Below are 27466 nucleotides of genomic sequence, written 5' to 3'. Positions count from 1 at the left end.
TGCAAAGAAAATGCCATATCTCAGACAATACAAATAAAAGAACACCAGCATCCCAGACTCTCATCTTCACTGTTGATGTTGAGACTGTTTTTTTGTGGGTACTATTTCATTGCAAAAGGGTTTTCTAATGATCAACTAGTCTTTTAAAATGATAGACTCAGCTAAAACAATGTGCCATTGGAACACAGGAGTGGTGGTTGCTGATAATGGGCCTCTGTACGCCTTCGCAGATATTCCATGAAAAATCTGCCGGTTTCAGCTACAATAGTAATTTACGGCTAGGGGTTCCACTGGCGCAACGTTTCGACAACATCCGGTGAAAATGCAGACCGCGAAATTCAAAATAAATTATTAGATATATTTAACTGTCATACAATCACAAGTGTAATACACTAAAATTCACCTTAACCTCTTAACTTCAGCCACCATCCCAGATTTCAAAAAGGCTTTACGGCGAAAGCAAACCATGCTATTATCTGATGATAACACCCCATCAAACAAACACATGACAATCATATTTCAACCCGCCAGGCGCGACACAAAACTTAGAAATAACGATATAATTCATACCTTTCCTTTGAAGATCTTCTCCTGTTAGCACTCCAATATGTCCCATAACCATCACAAAGGGTCCTTTTGTTAGATTAATTCCGTCGTTATATCTCCAAAATGTCCATTTATTTGGCGTTTAATTCAGAAAAACACTGGTTCCAATTCGCCCAACATGACTACACATTATCTAATAAGTTACCTGTAATCTTGGTCCAAACATTTCAAACAACTTTCCTAATATAACTTTAGGTATTTATACCTTAAATAATCTATCAAATTTAAGATTGAATAAACCATGTTCAACAGCTGAAAAAATGAAGTGGAGCGAGCGCTAGGTCGTACGCCCCAAACACATCAGTACACTAGACTCGACCCTCGTTCTGAACAGCCATACTTGTTCATTTCTCAAAAGTACACATTCAAAAGTATACAGTACATATACAGTCATAAATACAGTACATATACACAGTACATATGTACAGTACATACATACCATATGTAACAGTATAACTTTAAACCCATACCCGGGCGTGAACCCTCTGCACACATCAACAACAGTCACCCACGGAGCATCGTTACCCATCGCTCCAAAAAAGCCGCGGCCCTTGCAGAGCAAGGGGAACCACTACTTCAAGGTCTCCGAGCAAGTGACGTCACCGATTTGAAACGCAATTTAGCGTACATATACAGCACATATGAACAGTACTTACGTACATACATACAGTACATACATATACTACATACATACATATACAGTACATACATATACTACATACATACATATACAGTACATACATATACTACATACATACATATACAGTACATACATATACTACATACATACATATACAGTACATACATATACTACATACATATACAGTACATACATATACTACATACATATACAGTACATACATATACTACATACATATACTACATACATATACAGTACATACATATACTACATACATATACTACATACATAGAGCATGACCTTTCCGTGGGCTCTATCTGCACAACTTGCCCTTGGAAATCAGTACAATCATTTTGTCGGACCTAGATAGAACATACAGTACAGGAAATGTTTAATATGCCCAAAGGGACGTTCTAAAACACCTACATATGCTGCTCTTTGACTTTCTGAGCTGATCTTCCCTCTTCCAGCAACTTCATATGATTTTAATGAATAATACAAGCTACTAAACCTGCATGAAGCTGTTTTGTTTCCATACCTGTATTGATTTGTATTGCCTTTGTTCTATATTTTCTCTGACAGGATAATGTTATTACGAAATAACACTCTGAGGATCATCAACTCCAGTCGCTCTGACGAGGGGGACTATGTATGTCGAGCTGAGAATCAGTTTGGTTCGGCTGAGATGACGGCCATGCTCCGGGTAAAAGGTAAGTGATGCCCAGGGGGGCTTTATTTTTCTGCCAAATTAATGCTGGTCACCCACCAGTAAACAGTTCCCCAATGTCGTTTCCGCCACCTTTGCCTGAGTGCCGGGGCGGAGCGGAGGTGAGAGAGAGGGGGAGAAGGAACGGACTTTCTGTTCGCTCGACCGTGAAGCAAAAGGGTTTTCACATTCAAGAATAATTTCACAAGGGAACACTATTTGACAGGGTAAAAGGGCCTGTAATGTAATGCAGCATTCACAGCTGAGATCTAAAGAGACCCTGGGTGTAGAGTGCTTGACCTGCATCAGGGTTTAGTGTTCAGGATTTGTTTTGATAATGACACTTCAGATGCCAAATGTGCTTTTGTCAATTTCTCTGGATTATTGTTGCCATGCCACTCTAGCCATAGGCCTACAAGGCATAGTCCCATGTAGCTCAGCTGGTAGAGCATTGTGATTCCCCTGGGGGACCAGAATGAAAACTGATGCTCTCACTACTGTAAGTAGCTCTGGATAAGAGTGTCTGCTAAAAAATGTATAAAATAACACAGATAGTCAGAATTGTCTCAGGTCAGCACATCCAGATCTGTGACCAGTCTAGCGTCAGCTATGGTGGGTCCTAAGATGGCAATGTAATGGGCTAGAGTTAGTGGTTATCTCTGACTATCTTTGTCTTGTATTATAAACCATAGACACACCATAGATGGTATGACACTAATAGTCAGACGAGTTGACAATACCCAGCGTTATCACTTGAACAGGACAGAGTCTAGGTTAGTGTTATATCCTAACAGTGCAGCAGTATTAGCATGTGAAGAGACCTAGTCTAGGTTAGTGTTATATACTAACAGTGTAGCAGTATTAGCATGTGAAGAGACCTAGTCTAGGTTAGTGTTATATCCTAACAGTGCAGCAGTATTAGCATGTGAAGATGACTGAGTCTCTATCAGCGTTAGCGTTATAACCTAACAGTGCAGCAGTATTAGCATGTGAAGAGACCTAGTCTAGGTTAGTGTTATATCCTAACAGTGCAGCAGTATTAGCATGTGAAGAGACCTAGTCTAGGTTAGTGTTATATCCTAACAGTGCAGCAGTATTAGCATGTGAAGAGACCTAGTCTAGGTTAGTGTTATATCCTAACAGTGCAGCAGTATTAGCATGTGAAGAGACCTAGTCTAGGTTAGTGTTATATCCTAACAGTGCAGCAGTATTAGCATGTGAAGAGACCTAGTCTAGGTTAGTGTTATATCCTAACAGTGCAGCAGTATTAGCATGTGAAGAGACCTAGTCTAGGTTAGTGTTATATCCTAACAGTGCAGCAGTATTAGCATGTGAAGAGACCTAGTCTAGGTTAGTGTTATATCCTAACAGTGCAGCAGTATTAGCATGTGAAGATGACTGAGTCTATATCAGCGTTAGCGTTATAACCTAACAGTGCAGCAGTATTAGCATGTGAAGAGACCTAGTCTAGGTTAGTGTTATATCCTAACAGTGCAGCAGTATTAGCATGTGAAGAGACCTAGTCTAGGTTAGTGTTATATCCTAACAGTGCAGCAGTATTAGCATGTGGAGAGACCTAGTCTAGGTTAGTGTTATATCCTAACAGTGCAGCAGTATTAGCATGTGAAGAGACCTAGTCTAGGTTAGTGTTATATCCTAACAGTGCAGCAGTATTAGCATGTGAAGATGACTGAGTCTATATCAGCGTTAGTGTTATAACCTAACAGTGCAGCAGTATTAGCATGTGAAGATCACTGAGTCTATATCAGCGTTAGCGTTATAACCTAACAGTGCAGCAGTGTTGTGTCCTGTTCAGAGGTGTTGTGATAAGATGTAGCAGTACTGTGATGACAGTGATAAGATATAGCATTGCTGTGCTTTCAGAGGCCATGCGTGTGGAATTGAGCCCGTGCAAAGTGGAGGTGACGGTGGGGGAGAGCGTGGTGCTCAGCTGTAAGGTGTCACATGACCCGTCTCTGGAAGTGGCCTTCCAGTGGCTCCTCAACCAGCAGCCCCTCAACTTCCAACAGGAGGGTGGACATTTTGAATACATCCAAAGAGTAAGTAGCGAACTCAATAAAGTAGCTAGTTATAACTTAATACAGTAGCTAGTAATAATTCAATACAGTAGCTAGTTTTAACTTAATAAAGTAGCTAGTTATAACTTAATACAGTAGCTAGTTATAACTCAATACAGTAGCTAGTTACAACTCAATACAGTAGCTAGTTATAACTTAATACAGTAGCTAGTTATAACTTAATACAGTAGCTAGTTATAACTTAATACAGTCGCTAGTTATAACTCAATACAGTAAATAGTTATAACTCAATAAAGTAGCTAGTTATGACTCAGTACAGTAGCTAGTTATAACTCAATAAAGTAGCTAGTTATAACTCAATACAGTAGATAGTTTTAACTCAATAAAGTAGCTAGTTATAACTCAATACAGTAGCTAGTTATAACTCAATAAAGAGGCTAGTTTTAACTCTACACTAGCTAGTTATAACTCAATACAGTAGCTAGTTATAACTTAAGTCTGAGGTCCTTAGTCTGAGGTCCTGAGTCCAGTCTGAGGTCCTGAGTGCTCTCGAGCAGGTTTTCATCAAGGATCTCTCTGAACTTTGCTCTGTTCATCTTTGCCTTGATCCTGACTAGTCTCACAGTCCCTGCCGCTGAAAAACATCCCCACAGCCTGATTGCCAACACCATGCTTCTCTGTTGGGATGGTGCCAGGTTTCCTCCAGACGTGACTTTTGGCATTCAGAGTGACCATCGGGTTCTTGGTCACCTCCTTGTCCAAGGCCCTTTTCCCCCGATTGCTCAGTTTGGCGGGGCGGCCAGCTCTAGGAATAGTCTTGGTGGTTCAAAACTTATTTCATTTAAGAATGATGGAGGCCTCTGTGTTCTTGGGGACCTTCAATGCTGCAGAACTTTTTTGGAACCCTTCCCCAGATCTGTGCCTCAACACAATTCTGTCTTGGAGCTCTCGACAATTCCTTCGCCCTTATGGCTTGGTTTTTTGCTCTGACATGCACTGTGTCGTGACGTGACTTTCATTAATCTGATGACCCCTTATTTATTTAATCCACTGACTATGTTTAATTGTTACCCGATTAAATGAATAATGAAACAATTAACTCATTAGGAATTTGGAGCACCACGAGAGTGGTTGTTTAAAGAGTTACCATCTTCTAAATTAAACTCCAATGGTATTAATTAAACTCCAAAGGTATTAAATCATAACATCTTATCATATCATCATTCTGAACAGTCGTAACTTCCTGCATTTGTAAAAACACAAGCCTTACTTATGATTCAGTACTACAATAATTGCTTTAATTATTTATTTGCTAGCTAACTAAGTAATAACACAGAATAAACACTTAATGGTAAAAAGGTCCCATGCGGACTGAAAACATATGGCGGCTTGTTACGAAGAATATGGAGGGAGAGAGAGAGAGAGAGGGGAGAGAGAGAGGGGAGAGAGAGAGAGAGAGAGAGAGAGAGGGGAGAGAGAGAGAGAGAACGAGAGGGGAGAGAGAGAGAGAGAGAGAGAGAGGGAGAGAGAGGGGAGAGAGAGGGGAGAGAGAGAGAGAGAGAGAGAGAGAGGGGGGAGAGAGAGAGAGAGGGGAGAGAGAGAGAGAGAGCGAGAGGGGAGAGAGAGAGAGAGAGAGAGAGAGAGAGACTGTAAGGGGTGCGTACTGGCGGCAGAGAAGAGCGAAAACTGTTTCCAAACGGTGCAGTTTAATAACAAAAATGTTCCATCTGCTCCTGAAGCTGCTTATTTGAAGATAGGCCAGCCAGCCGATGATCCAGTGGGGTGATGAGTGTACTACGGGGATTTGACAAGAGTAATAGGATGGTTTGAAGAGTTTGCTTTTGTAGATATTTGACTCAGGACAGCTTATCAGCCCTTCCAGTCTTTGTTCAAGAGGGGAGTTTTCTCCTCTCTCCAAATCGTGTTGTTAGTCAGAGTTTAGTCATCACTTTTTACATGTGCAGCTGCAGCCTGGCGATCTTCTGGTCTAGTCTGGGAGGTGAGTTTATTTTCTTCACCTTGTGTTGAGGTTCACAGTTCCAACCATTTCAAACATGTAGCTACCTCCTCCACGCTTTTCTGGTCTAATGTGAATTTCTGTTATCAATCCTTTTAAGCACTCTGGCCGAAGGGGACGGTTCCGTCAGTCTGACACGCTCTCTGACCTCACTTGGGGCATGGCTACTTACTATGCTCAGTTTCTAGGAGATAGATTCTCTTATACCTCCTGAAATCACATCTTAACAAAAATACTTATACTTTTTCATATACAACGTTAAGGATGGAGACTTCATACATGTAGAGTAAATACTTTAAGTTACAGTATTTCCTTTATAAACATGTTAATGACATCACAAAATAAAAAACAATATAACATTCATTTTCTACAGATCATCTCTGACCATCCCTCGTTCTTATGTTAGAAATATTGTTCCAGTATTTGCTTTAGAACGTGTTAGAGTTTTGGCGCGAAAAAGTATGTTAATAAAGAACATTCCTTGGTTTTGAGACCGAGATCTCCTTTCCTTTACATTAATGACAGGGTGTGTCAAACCGTTGGACGCCAATCAGGTTGTAGAAACATTTTAGGGATTATCAATGGAAACAGGAGGCACCTGAGCTCAATTGAGTCTCATGGCAAAGGGTCTGAATACTTACGTAAATAAGGTATCTGTTTTTTATTATTATTTCAAAACCTGTTTTCACTTTATCATTATGGCGTATTGTGTTTAGACTGCTGAGGATTTTTTTTATTTAATCCATTTTAGATTAAGGTTGTAACGTAACAAAATGTGAAATAAATCAAGGGGTACTGTATACCTCAATACAGTTGGCCATTATACCTTAACACAGTAGGTCGTTATACCTCAATACAGTAGCTGTTATACCTGAATATTGTCGTCTTATAGTTCAATACAATAGAACATTTTACCGCAATACAATAGGCCGTTATATCACAATACAGTGGGTCGTTATACCTCCATACTGTAGGTTGTTATACCTCAATACAGTAGGCCGTTATACCTCAATACATTAGGCCATTATACCTCAATACACAATATAGTTTTACCTCAATACAGTAGGACAATATACCTCAATACATTAGGCTGTTATACCTCAATACATTAGGCTGTTATACCTCAATACACAAGATAGTTATACCTCAATACAGTAGGCCGTTATACCTCAATACACCAGATAGTTATACCTCAATACAGTAGGCCGTTATACAGTATGTCGTTATACCTCAATACAGTAGGTTGTTATACCTCAATACAGTAGGCCAATATACCTCAATACTGTAGGATATTATACATCAACACAGTAGGCCGTTATCCCTCATTACAGTAGATCGTTATACCTCAATTCAGTAGGTCGTAATAACTCAATACAGTAGGTCATTATACCTCAATACAGTAGGCCAATATACCTCAATACAGTTGGCTTTTATACCACAATACAGTAGACCTTTATACCTCAAAACAGTAGGTCGGTATACCTCAATACAGTTGGCTTTTATACCTCAATACAGTAGGTAGTTACACCTAAATTGTCTATGATTTCGATTTTTCTCATTTCTAATTGTCATGAAAAAAAACACGTAGTCTCTCCTGTAAGGAAGATGTATTTCAGTGAGGATAAATGGACAAACCTGGATAAATAAAGTAGAATGAAAGACCCCATTGTTTCTGTGTAATGGATAAACATTTAGTAGAAGTGTAGATCATATTGACTAAAGCAGTTTGTTGGATGATCTAACCTGTATTTTCCTATCCTAGAAGTGCCATATGCAGAGCCATATGCCTAAAATCCATTTTCTTAAGAATTACAATTTACCCAGGCATTTGGTAGGTTTGAGGGGGAGGGTTTATAGTTACTGAGTTTAGGCACGGCTCATTGCACCAAAGACTTCTTGAATTAGGATCAATTAATGTCAAGGTCACATAATCCCTGATGTCACCATGATTAAAGATGCAGTAAATCACACAATCAAGTGTATCAACTTCTACACAGAGACAAAAAGACAGTGAATCTCTCAATCATGTTTATCAACGTATACACAGTGACAGAGACACAGAGATGCAGATAATTACACTATCAAGTGTATCGACGTCTACATAGAGACAGAGTGAATCACACAGTTAATTTTAATAACGTCTACAGAGACACAGTGATACACATCTACAACACAGGGGATAATACACATCTACAACACAGGGGATAATACACACCTAAAACACAGGGATGATAGGTATGTACAACACAGGGGATAATACACATCTACAACACAGGGATAATACACATCTACAACACAGGGGATAATACACATCTACAACACAGGGGATAATACACATCTACAACACAGGGGATAATACACAACTACAACACAGGGGATAATACGCAACTACAACACAGGGGATAATACACATCTACAACACAGGGATAATACACATCTACAACACAGGGGATAATACACATCTACAACATAGGGGATAATACACATCTACAACACAGGGATAATACACATCTACAACACAGGGATAATACACATCTACAACACAGGGGGTAATACACATCTACAACACGGGATAATACACATCTACAACACAGGGATAATACACATCTACAACACAGGGGATAATACACACCTAAAACACAGGGATAATACACATCTACAACACAGGGATGATAGGTATCTACAACACAGGGATAATACACACCTACAACACAGGGGGTAATACACACCTACAACACAGGGATGATAGGTATCTACAACACAGGGATAATACACACCTACAACACAGGGGATAATACACACCTACAACACAGGGGATAATACACACCTACAACGCAGGGGATAATACATATCTACAACACAGGGATAATACACATCTACAACACAGGGGATAATACACATCTACAACACGGGGGATAATACACATCTACAACACAGGGGATAATACACATCTACAACACGGGGGATAATACACATCTACAACACAGGGGATAATACACATCTACAACACAGGGGATAATACACATCTACAACACGGGGGATAATACACATCTACAACACAGGGGGTAATACACATCTACAACACAGGGGATAATACACACCTACAACACAGGGGATAATACACACCTACAACGCAGGGGATAATACACATCTACAACACAGGGGATAATACACATCTACAACACGGGATAATACACATCTACAACACAGGGGATAATACACATCTACAACACGGGATAATACACATCTACAACACAGGGGATAATACACATCTACAACACAGGGGATAATACACACCTACAACACAGGGATAATACACATCTACAACACAGGGGGTAATACACACCTAAAACGCAGGGGATAATACACACCTACAACACAGGGGATAATACATATCTACAACACAGCGATGATACACATCTACAACACAGGGGATAATACACATCTACAACACAGGGGATAATACACACCTACAACACAGGGATAATACACATCTACAACACAGGGGGTAATACACACCTACAACGCAGGGGATAATACACACCTACAACACAGGGGATAACACACATCTACAAAAAAGGGGATAATACACACCTACAACACAGGGGATAATAATAATCTACAACACAGGGGATAATACTAATCTACAACACATGGGATAATACACATCTACAAAACAGGGATAATACACACCTACAACACAGGGGATAATACACATCTACAACACAGGGGATAATACACATCTACAACACAGGGAATAATACACATCTACAAAACAGCGGATAATACACATCTACAAAACAGCGGATAATACACATCTACAACACAAGGATGATAGATATCTACAACACAGGGGATAATACACACCTACAACACAGGTGATAACACACAACTGCAACACAGGGATGGTAGGTATCTACTACACAGGGGATAATACACACCTACAACACATGGATAATACACATCTACAACACAGCGATAATACACACCTACAACACAGGGATGATAGGTATCTACAGCACAGGGGATAATACACATCTACAACACAGGGGTTAATACACATCTACAACACAGGGGATAATACCCACCTACAACACAGGGATAATACACATCTACAACACAGCAATAATACACACCTACAACACAGGGATAATACACATCTACAACACAGCGATAATACACACCTACAACACAGGGATGATATGTATCTACAGCACAGGGGATAATACACATCTACAACACAGGGGATAATACACATCTAGAACACAGGGGATAATACACATCTACAACACAGGGATAATACACATCTACAACACAGGGGATAATACACATCTACAACACATGTGATAGGTATCTACAACACAGGGATAATACACATCTACCACACAGGTGATGGGTATCTACAACACAGGGGATAATACACATCTACAACACATGTGATAGGTATCTACAACACAGGGGATAATACACATCTACCACACAGGTGATGGGTATCTACAACACAGGGATAATACACATCTACAGCACATGTGATAGGTATCTACCACACAGGTGATAGGTATCTACAACACAGGTGATAGGTATCTACAACACAGGGATAATACACATCTACAACACATGTGATAGGTATCTACAACACAGGGATAATACACATCTACCACACAGGTGATAGGTATCTACAACACAGGGATAATACACATCTACAACACATGTGATAGGTATCTACAACACAGGGATAATACACATCTACAACACATGTGATAGGTATCTACAACACATGTGATAGGTATCTACAACACAGGTGATAGGTATCTACAACACAGGGATAATACACATCTACAACACATGTGATAGGTATCTACAACACAGGGATAATACACATCTACCACACAGGTGATAGGTATCTACAACACAGGGATAATACACATCTACAACACATGTGATAGGTATCTACAACACAGGGATAATACACATCTACAACACATGTGATAGGTATCTACAACACATGTGATAGGTATCTACAACACAGGTGATAGGTATCTACAACACAGGTGATAGGTATCTACAACACAGGTGATAATACACATCTACCACACAGGTGATGGGTATCTACAACACAGGGATAATACACATCTACAACACATGTGATAGGTATCTACAACACAGGGATAATACACATCTACCACACAGGTGATGGGTATCTACAACACAGGGGATAATACACATCTACAACACATGTGATAGGTATCTACAACACAGGTGATAGGTATCTACAACACAGGAATGATACACATCTACAACACAGGACTGATACACATCTACAACACAGAGGTGACACACACACACAAACACACACAGTAGGTGATACTCTCATGTTCAAACAGCCCAGCGCTTCCTACCTGCTGACCAGACCAAGGTTGACTGGTCACATGAAAAATGCTTCCTACCTGCTGACCAGACCAAGATGCAACTGAAGATTATATGAGCCGTTATAAGTTCTTGCTTAGAAAGTGTCATTCTCCCTTTGCCAAGGATGGAGTAGGAAGGGCTGATGGCTTAAATGACCTTGGCAGGGAAATGAAAAGGTTAACACAGTCTTCAAGTATTGATTAAGGGGGAGGGTACAGGGGGAGGCTACAGTACCCAGGCGGTGCCAGGCGAAACACACAGACAGACACACAAACTCACAAATGCACAAGCACGCACACACTCATGATCCCACACACACATCACATGTATGCACACTTGTGAGCAGAGACACACACAAACACACCCCATATGGCATTAGGTTTAACTCCCACTCAAAGAAATCATCCCTGTTATCATCATCCCTGTCCTAATGGGATCATTCTCCCTGTTCTCATCCCTGTCCTAATGGGGATGAATCTCCCTGTTCACCTTCTGTTCCTAATGGGGATGAATCTCCCTGTTCACCTTCCGTTCCTAAAGGGGATGAATCTCCCTGTTCTCCTTCTGTTCCTAATGGGGATGAATCTCCCTGTTCTCCTTCTGTTCCTAATGGGGATGAATCTCCCTGTTCTCCTTCTGTTCCTAATGGGGATGAATCTCCCTGTTCTCCTTTCGTTCCTAATGGGGATGAATCTCCCTGTTCTCCTTCTGTTCCTAATGGGGATGAATCTCCCTGTTCTCCTTCTGTTCCTAATGGGGATGAATCTCCCTGTTCTCCTTCCGTTCCTAATGGGGATGAATCTCCCTGTTCTCCTTTCGTTCCTAATGGGGATGAATCTCCCTGTTCTCCTTCTGTTCCTAATGGGGATGAATCTCCCTGTTCTCCTTCTGTTCCTAATGGGGATGAATCTCCCTGTTCTCCTTCTCTCCCTAATGGGGATGAATCTCCCTGTTCTCCTTCCGTTCCTAATGGGGATGAATCTCCCTGTTCTCCTTCTGTTCCTAATGGGGATGAATCTCCCTGTTCTCCTTCTCTCCCTAATGGGGATGAATCTCCCTGTTCTCCTTCCGTTCCTAATGGGGATGAATCTCCCTGTTCTCCTTCTGTTCCTAATGGGGATGAATCTCCCTGTTCTCCTTCTGTTCCTAATTGGGATGAATCTCCCTGTTCTCCTTTCGTTCCTAATGGGGATGAATCTCCCTGTTCTCCTTCTGTTCCTAATGGGGATGAATCTCCCTGTTCTCCTTCTGTTCCTAATGGGGATGAATCTCCCTGTTCTCCTTTCGTTCCTAAAGGGGATGAATCTCCCTGTTCTCCTTCTGTTCCTAATGGGGATGAATCTCCCTGTTCTCCTTTCGTTCCTAATGGGGATGAATCTCCCTGTTCTCCTTCTGTTCCTAATGGGGATGAATCTCCCTGTTCTCCTTCTCTCCCTAATGGGGATGAATCTCCCTGTTCTCCTTCCGTTCCTAATGGGGATGAATCTCCCTGTTCTCCTTCTGTTCCTAATGGGGATGAATCTCCCTGTTCTCCTTCTCTCCCTAATGGGGATGAATCTCCCTGTTCTCCTTCCGTTCCTAATGGGGATGAATCTCCCTGTTCTCCTTCCGTTCCTAATGGGGATGAATCTCCCTGTTCTCCTTCCGTTCCTAATGCCATTGGCTCCCATACAGCAGCAACTCACACCTCACTAGCACATTTCAGACTGATCTGCCTCTCTGCCTCTTCCTTCAGGCTTATGCCTTTAATATTGTTAATTTTATACCATCTTCACTTATCATTGCTGAGCTATGAAGGACTCATTGAGCTCAGTAATTGGGATGGCTAAGTTTTAAAAGCTGGCAGTCAGATGGGGTTGGCTAATTTATTAACCCTTGATTCGTCTCTGGGTAATCAAATGGAGTGATAATGAAACTAAACAGCATGTGCTGTATGTAGAAGACAGGAAAATAAACTAAAACACATTTGATGAATCCAGATACTTACTCTACATTTCCCTTTCCCTTAATTAGAAACTGCCTGTAATGACAGTTGGTACTTCCATTTCTGCCATGTTCGGTACTGAAACTAAAGGTGAGATTCAGGGTTCCTTACAGATGTAGGACCTTAATTTGATAAACCTGTTGCAGGAGAACTTTTCTTTAACTGGTATTTTACACCAAATTGGTTCGGAGCGGTTTTTCCAAACTGGCGGGTTTCCACCCTTCGGTTTCTTTGGACTGGTGTGAAAACTATCCACTCTAAGGAGCGCACTTGTAAGGTGTGCGTGTTGGTGTCAGGGAAGTCAGGCACAGGATAACAAACTTGGAATAAACAGAGTTGTTTAAATGCTGATAAAACTCCAAAAACCAAAATGTAGAAAATAACATAAGTGGGAACAAAACCCGTCGCACACCAACATAATACATGCACATCACATACAATCAAACAATCTCCGACAAAACATGAGGGGAAAGAGAGGGTTAAATACACAACATGTAATTGATGGGATTGGAACCAGGTGTGAAGGAAGACAAGACAAAACCAATGGAAAATGAAAAATGGATCAGTGATGGCTAGAAGGCCGGTGACGTCGACCGCCGAACACCGCCCAAACAAGGAGAGGGACCGACTTCGGCGGAAGTCGTGAGTTATGTTTCAAGATAATCATAGATTTCTTTTTCTACAATAAAAAAAATGACTTGCATGAAACGTGAGGCATTTTATTTCATTTGACAGTTGGCAATAAAAAACCAACCTGACCAAATGAAAAAAATACAACGTAAAAAACAATCCAACTCTGATTGGAACGATACATATAATGTGTGAAAACATCCTGAAAAGTAATGCATTTGATGTTTAAAAACGCTTCTGTAGTTGGTAATTTGGTCATTTCCACTTTTAAATTTCAGACTTGATTTTCCCTTACGAAAAAAGGTATCAATCCTTACAAAAATGTCCATTAATTATATCACATAATAATTCACATTTCTTGTCGATACAGGATTATCTTCCTGCTGAAGCAAACTGTCTCAAATAAAGATCCTTCATCTCATCTCAAACTGTCTGATGTTGCCTGACAGACCATGAAGATGATGATGTACAGTATACTGCATGTAAGATCCCACAGTTGACAGTGAATGTCAAAGCAAAGAATAATCCATGAGGTGGAAGGAATTGTCCGTAGAGCTCAGAGACAGGATTGTGTTGAGGCACAGATCTGGGGAAACATACCAAAAAATAACTGCACTATTGAAGGTCTCCAAGAACACAGTGGCCTCCATCGTTCTTAAATGGAAGAAGTTTTGACTCTTCCTAGAGCTGGCTGCCCAGACAAACTGAGCAATCGGGGGAAAAGGAGGCGGAGCACAGAGCCAGAGCCCTGCAAAATTATCTCCAACAGGCCACAAAGGTGCATGTGTCTGCTCAAATGGTCAGAAATAGACTCCATGAGGGTGGTATGAGGGCCCGACGTCCACAGGTGGGGGTTGTGCTTACAGCCCAACACCGTGCAGGACGTTTTTCATTTGCCAGAGAAGACCAAGATTGGCAAATTCGCCACTGGTGTCCTGTGCTCTTCACAGATGAAAACAGGTTCACACTGAGCACATGTGACAGACGTGACAGTCTGGAGATGCCGTGGAGAACGTTCTGCTGCCTGCAACATCCTCCAACATGACCGGTTTGGCGGTGGGTCAGTCATGGTGTGGGGTGGCATTTCTTTGGGGGGCCGCACAGCCCTCCATGTGCTCGCCAGAGGTAGCCTGACTGCCATTAGGTACCGAGATGAGATCCTCAGACACCTTGTGAGACCATATGCTGGTGCGGTTGGCCCTGGGTTCCTCCTAATGCAAGACAATGCTAGACCTCATGTGGCTGAAATGTGTTAGCAGTTCCTGCAAGAGGAAGGCATTGATGCTATGGACTGGCCAGCCCGTCCCCCAGACCTGAATCCAATTGAGCATATCTGGGACATCATGTCTCGCTCGATCCACCAACGCCATGTTGCACCACAGACTGTCCAGGAGTTGGCGGATACTTTAGTCCTGGAGGAGATCCCTCAGGAGACCATCCGCCACCTCATCAGGAGCATGCCCAGGCGTTGTAGGGAGGTCATACAGGCACGTGAAGGCCACACACACTACTGAGCCTCATTTTGACTTGTTTTAGCCTCATTGACTCATTTTGACTTGTTTTAGCCTCATTGACTTGTTTTAGCCTCATTTTGACATTACATCAAAGTTGGATCAGCCTGTAGTGTGGTTTTCCATTTTAATTTTGAGTGTGACTCCAAATCCAGACCTCCATGGGTTGATAAATTTGATTTCCATTGCTAATTTTTGTGTGATTTTGTTGTCAGCACATTCAACTATGTAAAGAAAAAAGTATTTAATAAGAATATTTCATTCATTCAGATCAAGGATGTGTTATTTTAGTGTTCCCTTTATTTTTTTGAGCAGTGTATATATACAGTGTGTGCAAATGTAGTAAGATAAGGGAGGTAAGGCAATAAATAGGCCATAGTAACGAAATAATTACAATTTAGCAATTAAACACTGGAGTGATAGATGTGCAGAAGATGAATGTGCAGTAAAGATACTGGGGTGCAAAGGAGCAAAAAAAAAATAACAATATGGGGATGAGGTAGTTGGGTGGGCTATTTACAGATGGGCTGATTATAGGTGCAATGATCAGTAAGCTGCTCTGACAGCTGATGCTTAATACATTTAGTGAGGGAGATATAAGACTCCAGGTTCAGTGATTTTTGCAATTCGTTCCTGTCATTGGCAGCAGAGAACTGGAAGAAAAGGTGGCCAAAGAGAAGTTGGCTTTGGGGATGACCAGTGAAATATTCCTGCTGAAGCACGTGCTACGGGTGGGTGACCAGTGAGCTGAGATAAGGCAGGGCTTTACCTAGCAGCAATTTATAGATGTGGTCATCTATAAGCCAGTGGGTTTGGCGACGAGTATGAAGCGAGGGCCAGCCAACAAGAGCATACAGGTCGCAGTGGTGGGTTGTATATGATGCTTTGACAAAACAGATGCTTGACATTATGGGAAAATCCAAAGAAATCAGCCAAGACCTCAGAAAAAATGGTAGACCTCCACAAGTCTGGTTCATCCTTGGGAGCATTTTCCAAATGCCTGAAGGTACCAGGTTTGTCTGTACAAACAATAGTACACAAGTATAAACACCATGGGCATACAGTCATACCGCTCAGGAAGGAGACACATTCTGTCTCCTAGAGATGAACGTACTTTGGTGGAAAAAGTGCAAATCAATCCCAGAACAACAGCAAAGGACCTTGTGAAAATGCTGGAGGAAACAGGTACAAGAGTATCTATATCCACAGTAAAACAAGTCCTATATCGACATAACCTGAAAGGCCGCTCAGCAAGGAAGAAGCCACTGCTCCAAAACTGCCATAAAAAAGCTACGGTTGGCAACTGCACATGGGGACCAAGATCATACTTTTTGGAGAAACGTTCTCTGGTTTGATGAAAAAAAAATAGAAATGTTTAGCCATAATGACCATCATTATGTTTGGAGGAAAAAGTGGTAGGCTTACAAGCCGAAGAACACCATCCCAACCGTGAAGCACGGGGGTGGCAGCATCATGTTGTGAGGGTGGCAGCATCATGTTGTGGGGGTGGCAGAGTCATGTTGTGGGGGTGGCAGAGTCATGTTATGTGGGTGGCAGAGTCATGTTGTGGGGGTGGCAGAGTCACGTTGTGGGGGTGGCAGAGTCACGTTGTGGGGGTGGCAGAGTCACGTTGTGGGGGTGGCAGAGTCACGTTGTGGGGGTGGCAGAGTCACGTTGTGGGGGTGGCAGAGTCATGTTGTGGGGGTGGCAGAGTCACGTTGTGGGGGTGGCAGCATCACGTTGTGGGGGTGGCAGCATCATGTTGTGGGGGTGGCAGCATCATGTTGTGGGGTGGCAGCATCATGTTGTGGGGGTGGCAGCATCATGTTGTGGGGGTGGCAGCATCATGTTGTGGGGGTGGCAGCATCATGTTGTGCGGTGGCAGCATCATGTTGTGGGGGTGGCAGCATCATGTTGTGGGGGTGGCATCATCATGTTGTGGGGGTGGCATCATCACGTTGTGGGGGTGGCAGAGTCACGTTGTGGGGGTGGCAGAGTCACGTTGTGGGGGTGGCAGAGTCACGTTGTGGGGGTGGCAGAGTCACGTTGTGGGGGTGGCAGAGTCACGTTGTGGGGGTGGCAGAGTCACGTTGTGGGGGTGGCAGAGTCACGTTGTGGGGGTGGCAGAGTCACGTTGTGGGGATGGCAGAGTCACGTTGTGGGGGTGGCAGCATCATGTTGTGGGGGTGGCAGCATCATGTTGTGGGGTGGCAGCATCACATTGTGGGGGTGGCAGCATCATGTTGTGGGGGTGCTTTGCTGCAGGAGGGACTGGTGCAAAATAGATTGCACCGTGAGAAAGAAAATTATGTGGATATATTGAAGCAACATTATGTGGATATATTGAAGCAACATCTCAAGACATCAGTCAGGAAGTTAACACTTGGTCACAAATGGGTCTTCCAAATGGACAATTACCCCAAGCATACTTCCAAAGTAAAAATAACAAAGTCAAGGTATTGGAGTGGTGATCACAAATCCCTGACCTCAATCCCATAGAGGGCTGAACTGAAAAAGTGTGTGCGAGCAAGGAGGCCTACAAACCTGACTCAGTTACACCAGCTCTGTCAGGAGGAATGGGACAAAATTCACCCAACTTATTGTGGAAAGCTTGTGGAAGGCTTCCCAAAATGTTTGAACCAAGTTAAACAATTTGAAGGCAATGCTACCAAATACTAATTGCGTGTATGTAAACTTCTGACCCACTGGGAATGTGATGAAAGAAATAAAAGCTGAAATAAATCATTCTCTCTTCTATTATTCTGACATTTCACTTTCTTATAATGAAGTGGTGATCCTGACTGACCTAAAACAGGGAATTTTTACTTGGAATAAATGTCAAGATTTGTGAAAAACAGAGTTTCAATGTCTTTGGCTAAGGTGTATGTAAACTTCCTGCTTCCACTGTATACATATGTATATATATTTTTACTGAACAAACATATAAACACACCATATCACCATTTCAAAGATTTGACTGAGTTACTGTTCACATAAAGAAATCAGTCAATTGAAATAAATGTATTAGGCCCTAATCTATGGATTTCAGTTGACTAGGCAGGGGCGCAGCTTTGTTACAAGTGGTCAGCGGTTGTGAGGCCGTTTGGACGTAATGCCAAATTCTCTATAACAGTGGATCCCAAACGTTTATAGTCCCGTACCCCTTCAAACATTATGTTGTGTGACAAAACTGCACATTTTAGAGTGGCCTTTTATTGTCCCCAGCACAAGGTGCACCTGTGTAATGATCATGGTGTTTAATCAGCTTCTTCATATGCCACACCTGTCAGGTGGATGGATTATCTTGGCAAAGGAGAAATGCTCACTAATAGGGATGTAAACAAATTTGTGCAACAACATTTGAGAGAAATACGTGTTTTGTGCGTCTAGAATTTATTTCAACTCATGAAACATGACTTTACATGTTGCTTTGATATTTATGTTCTGTGTCAGAAACCTTCCAGGGAAGCTCATCTGCGTACTCGGCGTTCTCACCAGCAGCTTAACCTAAAGGAAGTTAGGCATCCGAATTCAGTGGGGAAATACTCACCTTCGATGGCCACTGGCACGCTGGAGAAGTGTGCTCTTCATGGGGGAATCTGGGTTTCAACTGTACCGGGCAGATGGCATTGTGTGGGCAAGCGGTTTGCTGATGTCAACGCTGTGAACAGAGTGCCCTTTGGTGGCAGTGGGGTTATGGTATGGGCAGGCATCAGTTACAGACAATGAACACACTTACATGTTATCAATGCCACTGGCTACACACTGGTTGGATCAATGTTGTTTCAACGTTGTTTCCACGTCATTTCACAAACAAAATTGTTGAATTGACATCTGTGCCAAGTGGGCAGACACTTAATGTGAGTCTGGACAGGGGAGGATGGGTGATAGGATGTCTAGCTATCTGGAGACAGGGGAGCAGTATTGATGCTATGCCTCACAGTCTACAGATAGGTTGTTGAAAAACCTGGGGTGACAATACCCTACACTCTCCCCTGTCTCCAGATAGCTACTCATCCTATCACCCATCCTCCCCTGTCTCCAGATAGCTAGACATCCTATCACCCATCCTCCCCTGTCTCCAGATAGCTAGACATCCTATCACCCATCCTCCCCTGTCTCCAGATAACTAGACATCCTATCACCCATCCTCCCCTATCTCCAGATAGCTACTCATCCTATCACCCATCCTCCCCTGTCTCCAGATAGCTAGACATCCTATCACCCATCCTCTGGAGACCTCAGGTGCTAGCAGTGACAACAGTCTTCTGGCACACAGGAATCCTATCAGTCTGCTTCATGGGATGTCATTGTAATCAGGTTTCGTGCTAAACAGGTGTCTTTAGACTGAATAATTCCACAGTCTTGCCTTAGGCGTTTCTCATTTCAAGAGAGAGAGAGAGAGTGAAGAAAGACGAGTGAGGAGTGGAGGAAAAGTAACAGCTAGCAAGCACCTGAACTTGACAAGAATCTCTTTAAAGCCTGCATGAGCCTAGTACAGGATGTGAGCAGCATCAGATTTCTCAGGTGCCAAGTACAGAGAGGCCGGACTTGGATATCTCTCTGCTACAGAGAGGCCGGATTTGGATATCTCTTGCTAAGTTTATGTTACACACTCAAACAATTATACATGTGCACACATAAGCACACACAAACATACCCCCCCACCCCCACACACACAAACATCACAAACACAAATATACCCCTCCATCCCACACACACACACATCACACACACAAACATACCCCTCCACCCCCCACACACGCACATCACACACACAAACATACCCCTCCACCCCACACACACACACACAAACATACCCCTCCACCCCACACACACACACACAAACATACCCCTCCACCCCCCTCCACCCCCCACACACACACAAACATACCCCTCCACCCCCCCCCCCCCCCCACACACACACAAACATACCCCTCCACCCCCCCACACACACACACACACAAACATACCCCTCCACCCCCCCCCCCCCCCCACACACACACACAAACATACCCCTCCACCCCCCCCCCCCCCCCACACACACACAAACATACCCCTCCACCCCCCCACACACACAAACATACCCCTCCACACTCCACCCCCCCCCCCCCCCCACACACACACACACACACAAACATACCCCCCTCCCCCACACTCTCTCTAATTTGATGTTGTTGTTGACTCTCTGCCTGTCACACAGCAGTCCTCCACGGTGGACCTGATGATCAGAAGCATCTTACTGCAGCATGCTGGGAAATACAGCTGCCGGGCTCAGACCAGCGCTGACACTTTGTTTGCTGAGGCTGAAGTCCTTGTCAGAGGTGAGCTCATTATCTCTCAAGTCGACAGTAGGAACATGGGGCATTTGGGAACTAGCCCGAACCTACCCCCTGTGATAAACTAAACTATCAGGGGGATGAGAAAAAGCTGACTGTGGATTAGTAGTTAGGGGGGCTAATTTCTACCTACTACCTTGTTATCTGTAGGTTGCCTCTGTACTGTAGCTCTGAGAGAGAGAGAGAGAGAGAGAGAGAGAGAGAGAGAGAGAGAGAGAGAGAGAGAGAGAGAGAGAGAGAGAGAGAGAGAGAGAGAGAGAGAGAGAGAGAGAGAGAGAGAGAGAGAGAGAGAGAGAGAGAGAGAGAGAGAGAGAGAGAGAGAGAGAGAGAGAGAGAGAGAGAGAGAGAAATAAATACATAAATAAATAAATAAATGCCCCTAATCCCCTGATCCAGGGTCATATTTTGTTTCATCCTCTAATGGTTAAGGTTAGGGTTACATTTATCCTATACCTGTGGTTTGGGTCACATTCAACCCTCCTCCTGATACTATCACTCAACCTCTCTGACACGGATCACTGCTTGCCTCCTGCTACATCACCCATGGAGGGTTACACTGTGTGATTGGTATTACACTGAAAATCCCCTTTCATTTTGACGGGATGAGGAGGGATGGAGGAAGAGGAGAAGGAGGAAGAGGAGGAGGACGATGAAAAGGAGGAGGAATATGAGGAGGATGAGGAAGAGGAGGAAGATGATGAAGAAGATTAGGTTGAGGTGGAAGAAGTGGCGGCAGATGAGTAAGATGAAGAGGAGGAATAGAAGAAGGAGGGGAGGAGGACAGGAGGAGGAGAGGGGGACAGGGGGAAGACAGGAGGAGGACAGGAGGAGGATAAGGGGAGGAGGAGAAGAGGACAGGGGGAGGAGGAGAGGAGGACAGGAGGAGAAGAGGAGAAGGGGAAGAGGACAGGGGGAGGACAGGAGGAGGAGGAGATGAGGACAGGGGGAAGAGGAAAGGACAGGAGGAGGAGGAGGACAGGGGGAGGAGGAGGGGGACAGGAGGAGGAGGAGGAGCACTGGAGAGATGCTATCAGAGTCGGTGCAGCCAGCTGGTTTCTCCACGCATCGCGCAGACAGAAACAAACATCTTTCTGGTAAGAAGAGGGGCGGGGGCGTATGCTTCATGGTTAACGTGACGTGGTGTGGCCAAAACAACATACAGGAACTCAAGTCCTTCTGTTCACCTGATTTAGAATTCCTCACAATCAAATGTCGACCGCATTATCTACCAAGGGAATTCTCTTCGATTATAATCACAGCCGTATATATTCCCCCACAAGCAGACACATCGATGGCTCTGAACATACTTTATTTGACTCTGTGCAAACTGGAATCCATTTATCCGGAGGCTGCATTCATTGTAGCTGGGGATTTTAACAAGGCTAATCTGAAAACAAGACTCCCTAAATTTTATCAGCATATCGATTGCGCAACCAGGGGTGGAAAAACCTTGGATCACTGCTATTCTAACTTCCGCAACGCATATAAGGCCCTGCCCCGCCCTCCTTTCGGAAAAGCTGACCACGACTACATTTTGTTGATCCCTGCCTACAGACAGAAACTAAAACAAGAAGCTCCCACGCTGAGGTCTGTTCAACGCTGGTCCGACCAATCTGACTCCACACTCCAAGACTGCTTCCATCACGTGGACTGGGAAATGTTTCGTATTGCGTCAGACAACAACATTGACGAATACGCTGATTCGGTGAGCGAGTTCATTAGAACGTGCGTTGAAAATGTCGTTCCCATAGCAACGATTAAAACATTCCCAAACCAGAAACCGTGGATTGATGGCAGCATTCGCGTGAAACTGAAAGCGCAAACCACTGCTTTTAATCAGGGCAAGGTGACCGGAAACATGACCGAATACAAACAGTGTAACTATTCCCTCCGCAAGGCAATCAAACAAGTCAAGCGTCAGTATAGAGACAAAGTAGAATCTCAATTCAACGGCTCAGACACAAGAGGTATGTGGCAGGGTCTACAGTCAATCACGGATTACAAAAAGAAAACCTGGCGCCGTCACGGACCAGGATGTCTTGCTCCCAGGCAGACTAAATAACTTTTTTGCCCGCTTTGAGGACAATACAGTGCCACTGACACGGCCCGCAACTAAAACATGCGGACTCTCCTTCACTGCAGCCGATGTGAGGAAAACATTTAAACGTGTCAACCCTCGCAAGGCTGCAGGCCCAGACGGCATCCCCAGCCGCGCCCTCAGAGCATGCGCAGACCAGCTGGCTGGTGTGTTTACGGACATATTCAATCAATCCCTATCCCAGTCTGTTGTTCCCACATGCTTCAAGAGTGCCACCATTGTTCCTGTTCCGAAGAAAGCTAAGGTAGCTGAGCTAAACGACTACCGCCCAGTAGCACTCACTTCCGTCATCATGAAGTGCTTTGAGAGACTAGTCAAGGACCATATCACCTCCACCCTACCTGACACCCTAGACCCACTCCAATTTGCTTACCGCCCAAATAGGTCCACAGACGATTCAATCTCAACTACAATGCACACTGCCCTAACCCATCTGGACAAGAGGAATACCTATGTGAGAATGCTGTTCATCGACTACAGCTCAGCATTTAACACCATAGTGCCCTCCAAGCTCGTCATCAAGCTCGAGACCCTGGGTCTTGACCCCGCCCTGTGCAACTGGGTACTGGACTTCCTGACGGGCCGCCCCCAGGTGGTGAGGGTAGGCAACAACATTTCCACCCCGCTGATCCTCAACACTGGGGCCCCACAAGGGTGCGTTCTGAGCCCTCTCCTGTACTCCCGGTTCACCCACGACTACGTGGCCACGCACGCCTACAACTCAATCATCAAGTTTGCGGACGACACAACAGTGGTAGGCTTGATTACCAACAACGACGAGACGGCCTACAGGGAGGAGGTGAGGGCCCTCGGAGTGTGGTGTCAGGAAAATATCCTCACACTCAACGTCAACAAAACTAAGGAGATGATTGTGGACTTCAGGAAACAGCAGAGGGAACATCCCCCCTATCCACATCGATGGAACAGTAGTGGAGAGGGTAGTAAGTTTTAAGTTCCTCGGCGTACACATCACAGACAAACTGAATTGGTCCACCCACACAGACTGCATCGTGAAGAAAGCGCAGCAGCGCCTCTTCAACCTCAGGAGGCTGAAGAAATTCGGCTTGTCACCAAAAGAACTCACAAACTTCTACAGATGCACAATCGAGAGCATCCTGTCGGGCTGTATCACCGCCTGGTACGGCAACTGCTCTGCCCACAACCGTAAGGCTCTCCAGAGGGTAGTGAGGTCTGCACAACGCATCACCGGGGGCAAACTACCTGCCCTCCAGGACACCTACACCACCCGATGTCACAGGAAGGCCATAAAGATCATCAAGGACAACAACCACCCGAGCCACTGCCTGTTCACCCCGCTATCATCCAGAAGGCGAGGTCAGTACAGGTGCATCAAAGCTGGGACCGAGAGACTGAAAAACAGCTTCTATCTCAAGGCCATCAGACTGTTAAACAGCCACCACTAACATTGAGTGGCTGCTGCCAACACACTGACTCAACTCCAGCCACTTTAATAATGGGAATTGATGGGAAATTATGTAAAATATATCACTAGCCACTTTAAACAATGCTACCTAATATAATGTTTACATACCCTACATTATTCATCTCATATGTATATGTATATACTGTACTCTATATCATCTACTGCATCTTTATGTAATACATGTATCACTAGCCACTTTAAACTATGCCACTTTGTTTACATACTCATCTCATATGTATATACTGCACTCAATACCATCTACTGTATCTTGCCAATGCCGCTCTGTACCATCACTCATTCATATATCTTTATGTACATATTCTTTATCCCTTTACACTTGTGTGTATAAGGTAGTAGTTTTGGAATTGTTAGCTAGATTACTTGTTGGTTATTACTGCATTGTCGGAACTAGAAGCACAAGCATTTCGCTACACTCACATTAACATCTGCTAACCATGTGTATGTGACAAATACCATTTGATTTGATTTGATTTGGTTTGATTTGAGGAGGACAGGATGAGGAGGAGGAGGTGGAGGAGGTGGAGTAGAGGAGGACAGGAGGAGATGAGGACAGGAGGAGGAGGGGGGCAGGAGGTGGAGGTGGAGGAGAAGAGGACAGGAGGAGGAGTAGGAGGAGGAGGAGGAGGAGGAGGAGGAGGGATTTGTTTGAATAGAACAAAGTATTGGCCTGTTTGAATGTCTCAGCAGTCTCAGCAGGAGGAGGAGAAGAGGACAGGGGGAGGAGGAAAGGAGGGACAGGGGAAGGAGGAGGACAGGAGGAGGAGGACAGGATTATAAGGGGAAGAGGAGAAGAGGACAGGGGGAGGACATTAGGAGGAGGAGAGGAGGACAGGGGGAAGAGGAAACGACAGGAGGAGGAGGAGGACAGAGGGAGGAGTAGAAGGACAGGAGGAGGAGGAGGAGGAGGAGGAGGAGGAGGAGGACAGGGAGAGGAGGACGACAGGGGGAGGAGGACAGGTCGATGACAGGAGAAGGAGGAGAGGAGGACAGGGGAGAAAAGGACAGGAGAAGAGGAGGACAGGAGGAGGAGGAGGAGGACAGCAGGAGGAGGAGAAGAGAACAGGAGGAGGACAGGACTAGGAGAGGAGGACAGGGGGAGGAGGAGGAGGAGGAGAAGAGAACAGGAGGAGGACAGGGGGAAGAAGAAAGGACAGGAGGAGGAGGAGGACATGGGGAGGAGTAGGAGGACAGGAGGACAGGAGGAGGAGGAGGACGAGGAGGACAGGGTAGGAGGACAGGGGGAGGACAGGAGAAGGAGAAGAGGAGGACAGGGGGAGAAGAGGACAGGAGAAGAGGAGGACAGGAGGAGGAGGAGGACAGCAGGAGGAGGAGAAGAGAACAGGAGGAGGACAGGGGGAAGAGGAAAGGACAGGAGGAGGAGAGGGACATGGGGAGGAGGAGGAGGACAGGAGGAGGACAGGAGGAGGAGGAGGAGTACAGGGAGATCAGGAGGAGGACAGGGGGAGGAGGAGGAGGACAGGGGGAGGAGGAGGACAGGGGGAGAAGAAGACAGGAGAAGAGGAGGACAGAAGAAGGAGGAGGAGGACAGCAGGAGGAGGAGAAGAGAACTGGAGGAGGACAAGGACTAGGAGAGGAGGACAGGAGGAGGACAAGAGGGGATGAGGACAGGAGGAGATGAGGACAGGAGGAAGAGGAGGACAGGAGGAGGATGACAGGAGGAGGGATTTGTTTGAACAGAACCAAGTATTGGCCTGTTTGAATGTCTCAGCAGGTCACTATTTTGTCTCCTGCTGCATCACCCATGGAGGGCCCTTAACAGGCTCTTTTAGTGAAAAGATGAGATGGGCTTCCTTCCCTGAGCTACACTCTAATGTCTGAATCTGACTCCACCATGATCTATTCTCCACCATTCAGATTACTTATTAAATTCACCATGCCACATGGCTCGCTCATAGTCCTCTCAATAGACATGGGAATCACACAGGAATCAAATGGAGCTCAATGACACCCTAATGATTTCCTAAATTCTGTTAACTCACTCGTGTGCAGTGATTTGATGGTTTGATGGTTTCATACACCTCGGTTTTAATGACTGACTGACTGCTGTGGAGCAGAACCTATTAAGGGCCATACAGACCAGACAGGGAAACGTATTTCACGCTGTTCATCCAGACTAAAAAAAACAATCCTCCTCTACTGGTTAGCTAGTTCCCATGGCGACACAGAATGCATATTAAATATTAATATCCCTCCTCGGAATGCAAATGTAACTTTCAAACCGACCCTTTTGTGGACCCTTCTCTGAGATACACAGCGTTGGTTTTCATTGGCCAGCACCAGCTGTCAGGAGAGGTTGATTTCCAGCGTGTCTCTCACGGCTCCTCCTGTCCTCTCCTTCAGACTTTTTGGAATGTGTGTTTGTATGTGTTGCACCACTTGCAGATTACACATACTTCAGATGAAGCTGCTGAGGTAAGCATATGTTTGACAGTTTGAAACCGGAGAAGGGTCCACATCCACACCATCACATAATCATGAAGTGATTGAAATAAAAACCTCATTCGTATTCATTTTAATACCAAATTTGCAAGCCTGGGCACCCTCCAGGCCTCCCACTTCTTGTGTTGTGTTTTAACTTTGACCTGTGCCGCTTTGGGCTGGCCTTCTGGGCAAGGTGAGTCTTTAGTTGAGCCCTGTGCCGCTTTGGGCTGGCCTTCTGGGCAAGGTAAGTCTTTAGCTGATCCCTGAGCCGCTTTGGGCTGGCCTTCTGGGCAAGGTGAGTCTTTAGATGATCGCTGAGCGGCTTTGGGCTGGCCTTCTGGGCAAAGTGAGTCTGTCTCCCCCAGTATCTCAGGTTCCCTCTAGATCAGACTGTCTCCACCAGTATCTCAGGTTCCCTCTAAATCAGACTGTCTCCACCAGTATCTCAGGTTCCCTCTAAATCATGATTTATACTGTCTCCCCCAGTATCTCAGGTTCCCTCTAGATCAGACTGTCTCCACCAGTATCTCAGGTTCCCTCTAGATCAGACACAACCACAACTGGTACAGATTCAGGTTCC

The 27466-nt window shown here is 44.5% G+C and overlaps 1 protein-coding gene across 1 annotated transcript in view; it reads left to right on the top strand.

Annotated features, from left to right (window-relative positions):
* LOC110503441 (contactin-5) overlaps positions 1-27466 on the top strand; it is a 312088-nt gene that overhangs the window by 194708 nt on the left and 89914 nt on the right. The window contains exons 11-13 of the mRNA XM_036961468.1: positions 1829-1956; positions 3837-4012; positions 20746-20866. Of these exons, the coding sequence (XP_036817363.1) occupies positions 1829-1956; positions 3837-4012; positions 20746-20866 (425 nt within the window). The remainder of the gene's footprint in view (positions 1-1828; positions 1957-3836; positions 4013-20745; positions 20867-27466) is intronic.

Source organism: Oncorhynchus mykiss, chromosome 24 (genome assembly GCF_013265735.2).
Source record: "Oncorhynchus mykiss isolate Arlee chromosome 24, USDA_OmykA_1.1, whole genome shotgun sequence".
NCBI classification, from domain to species: Eukaryota; Metazoa; Chordata; class Actinopteri; order Salmoniformes; family Salmonidae; genus Oncorhynchus; species Oncorhynchus mykiss.
The sequence above is the reverse complement of the archived record's forward strand: the minus strand, read 5'-3'. Positions and strand labels throughout refer to the sequence as shown.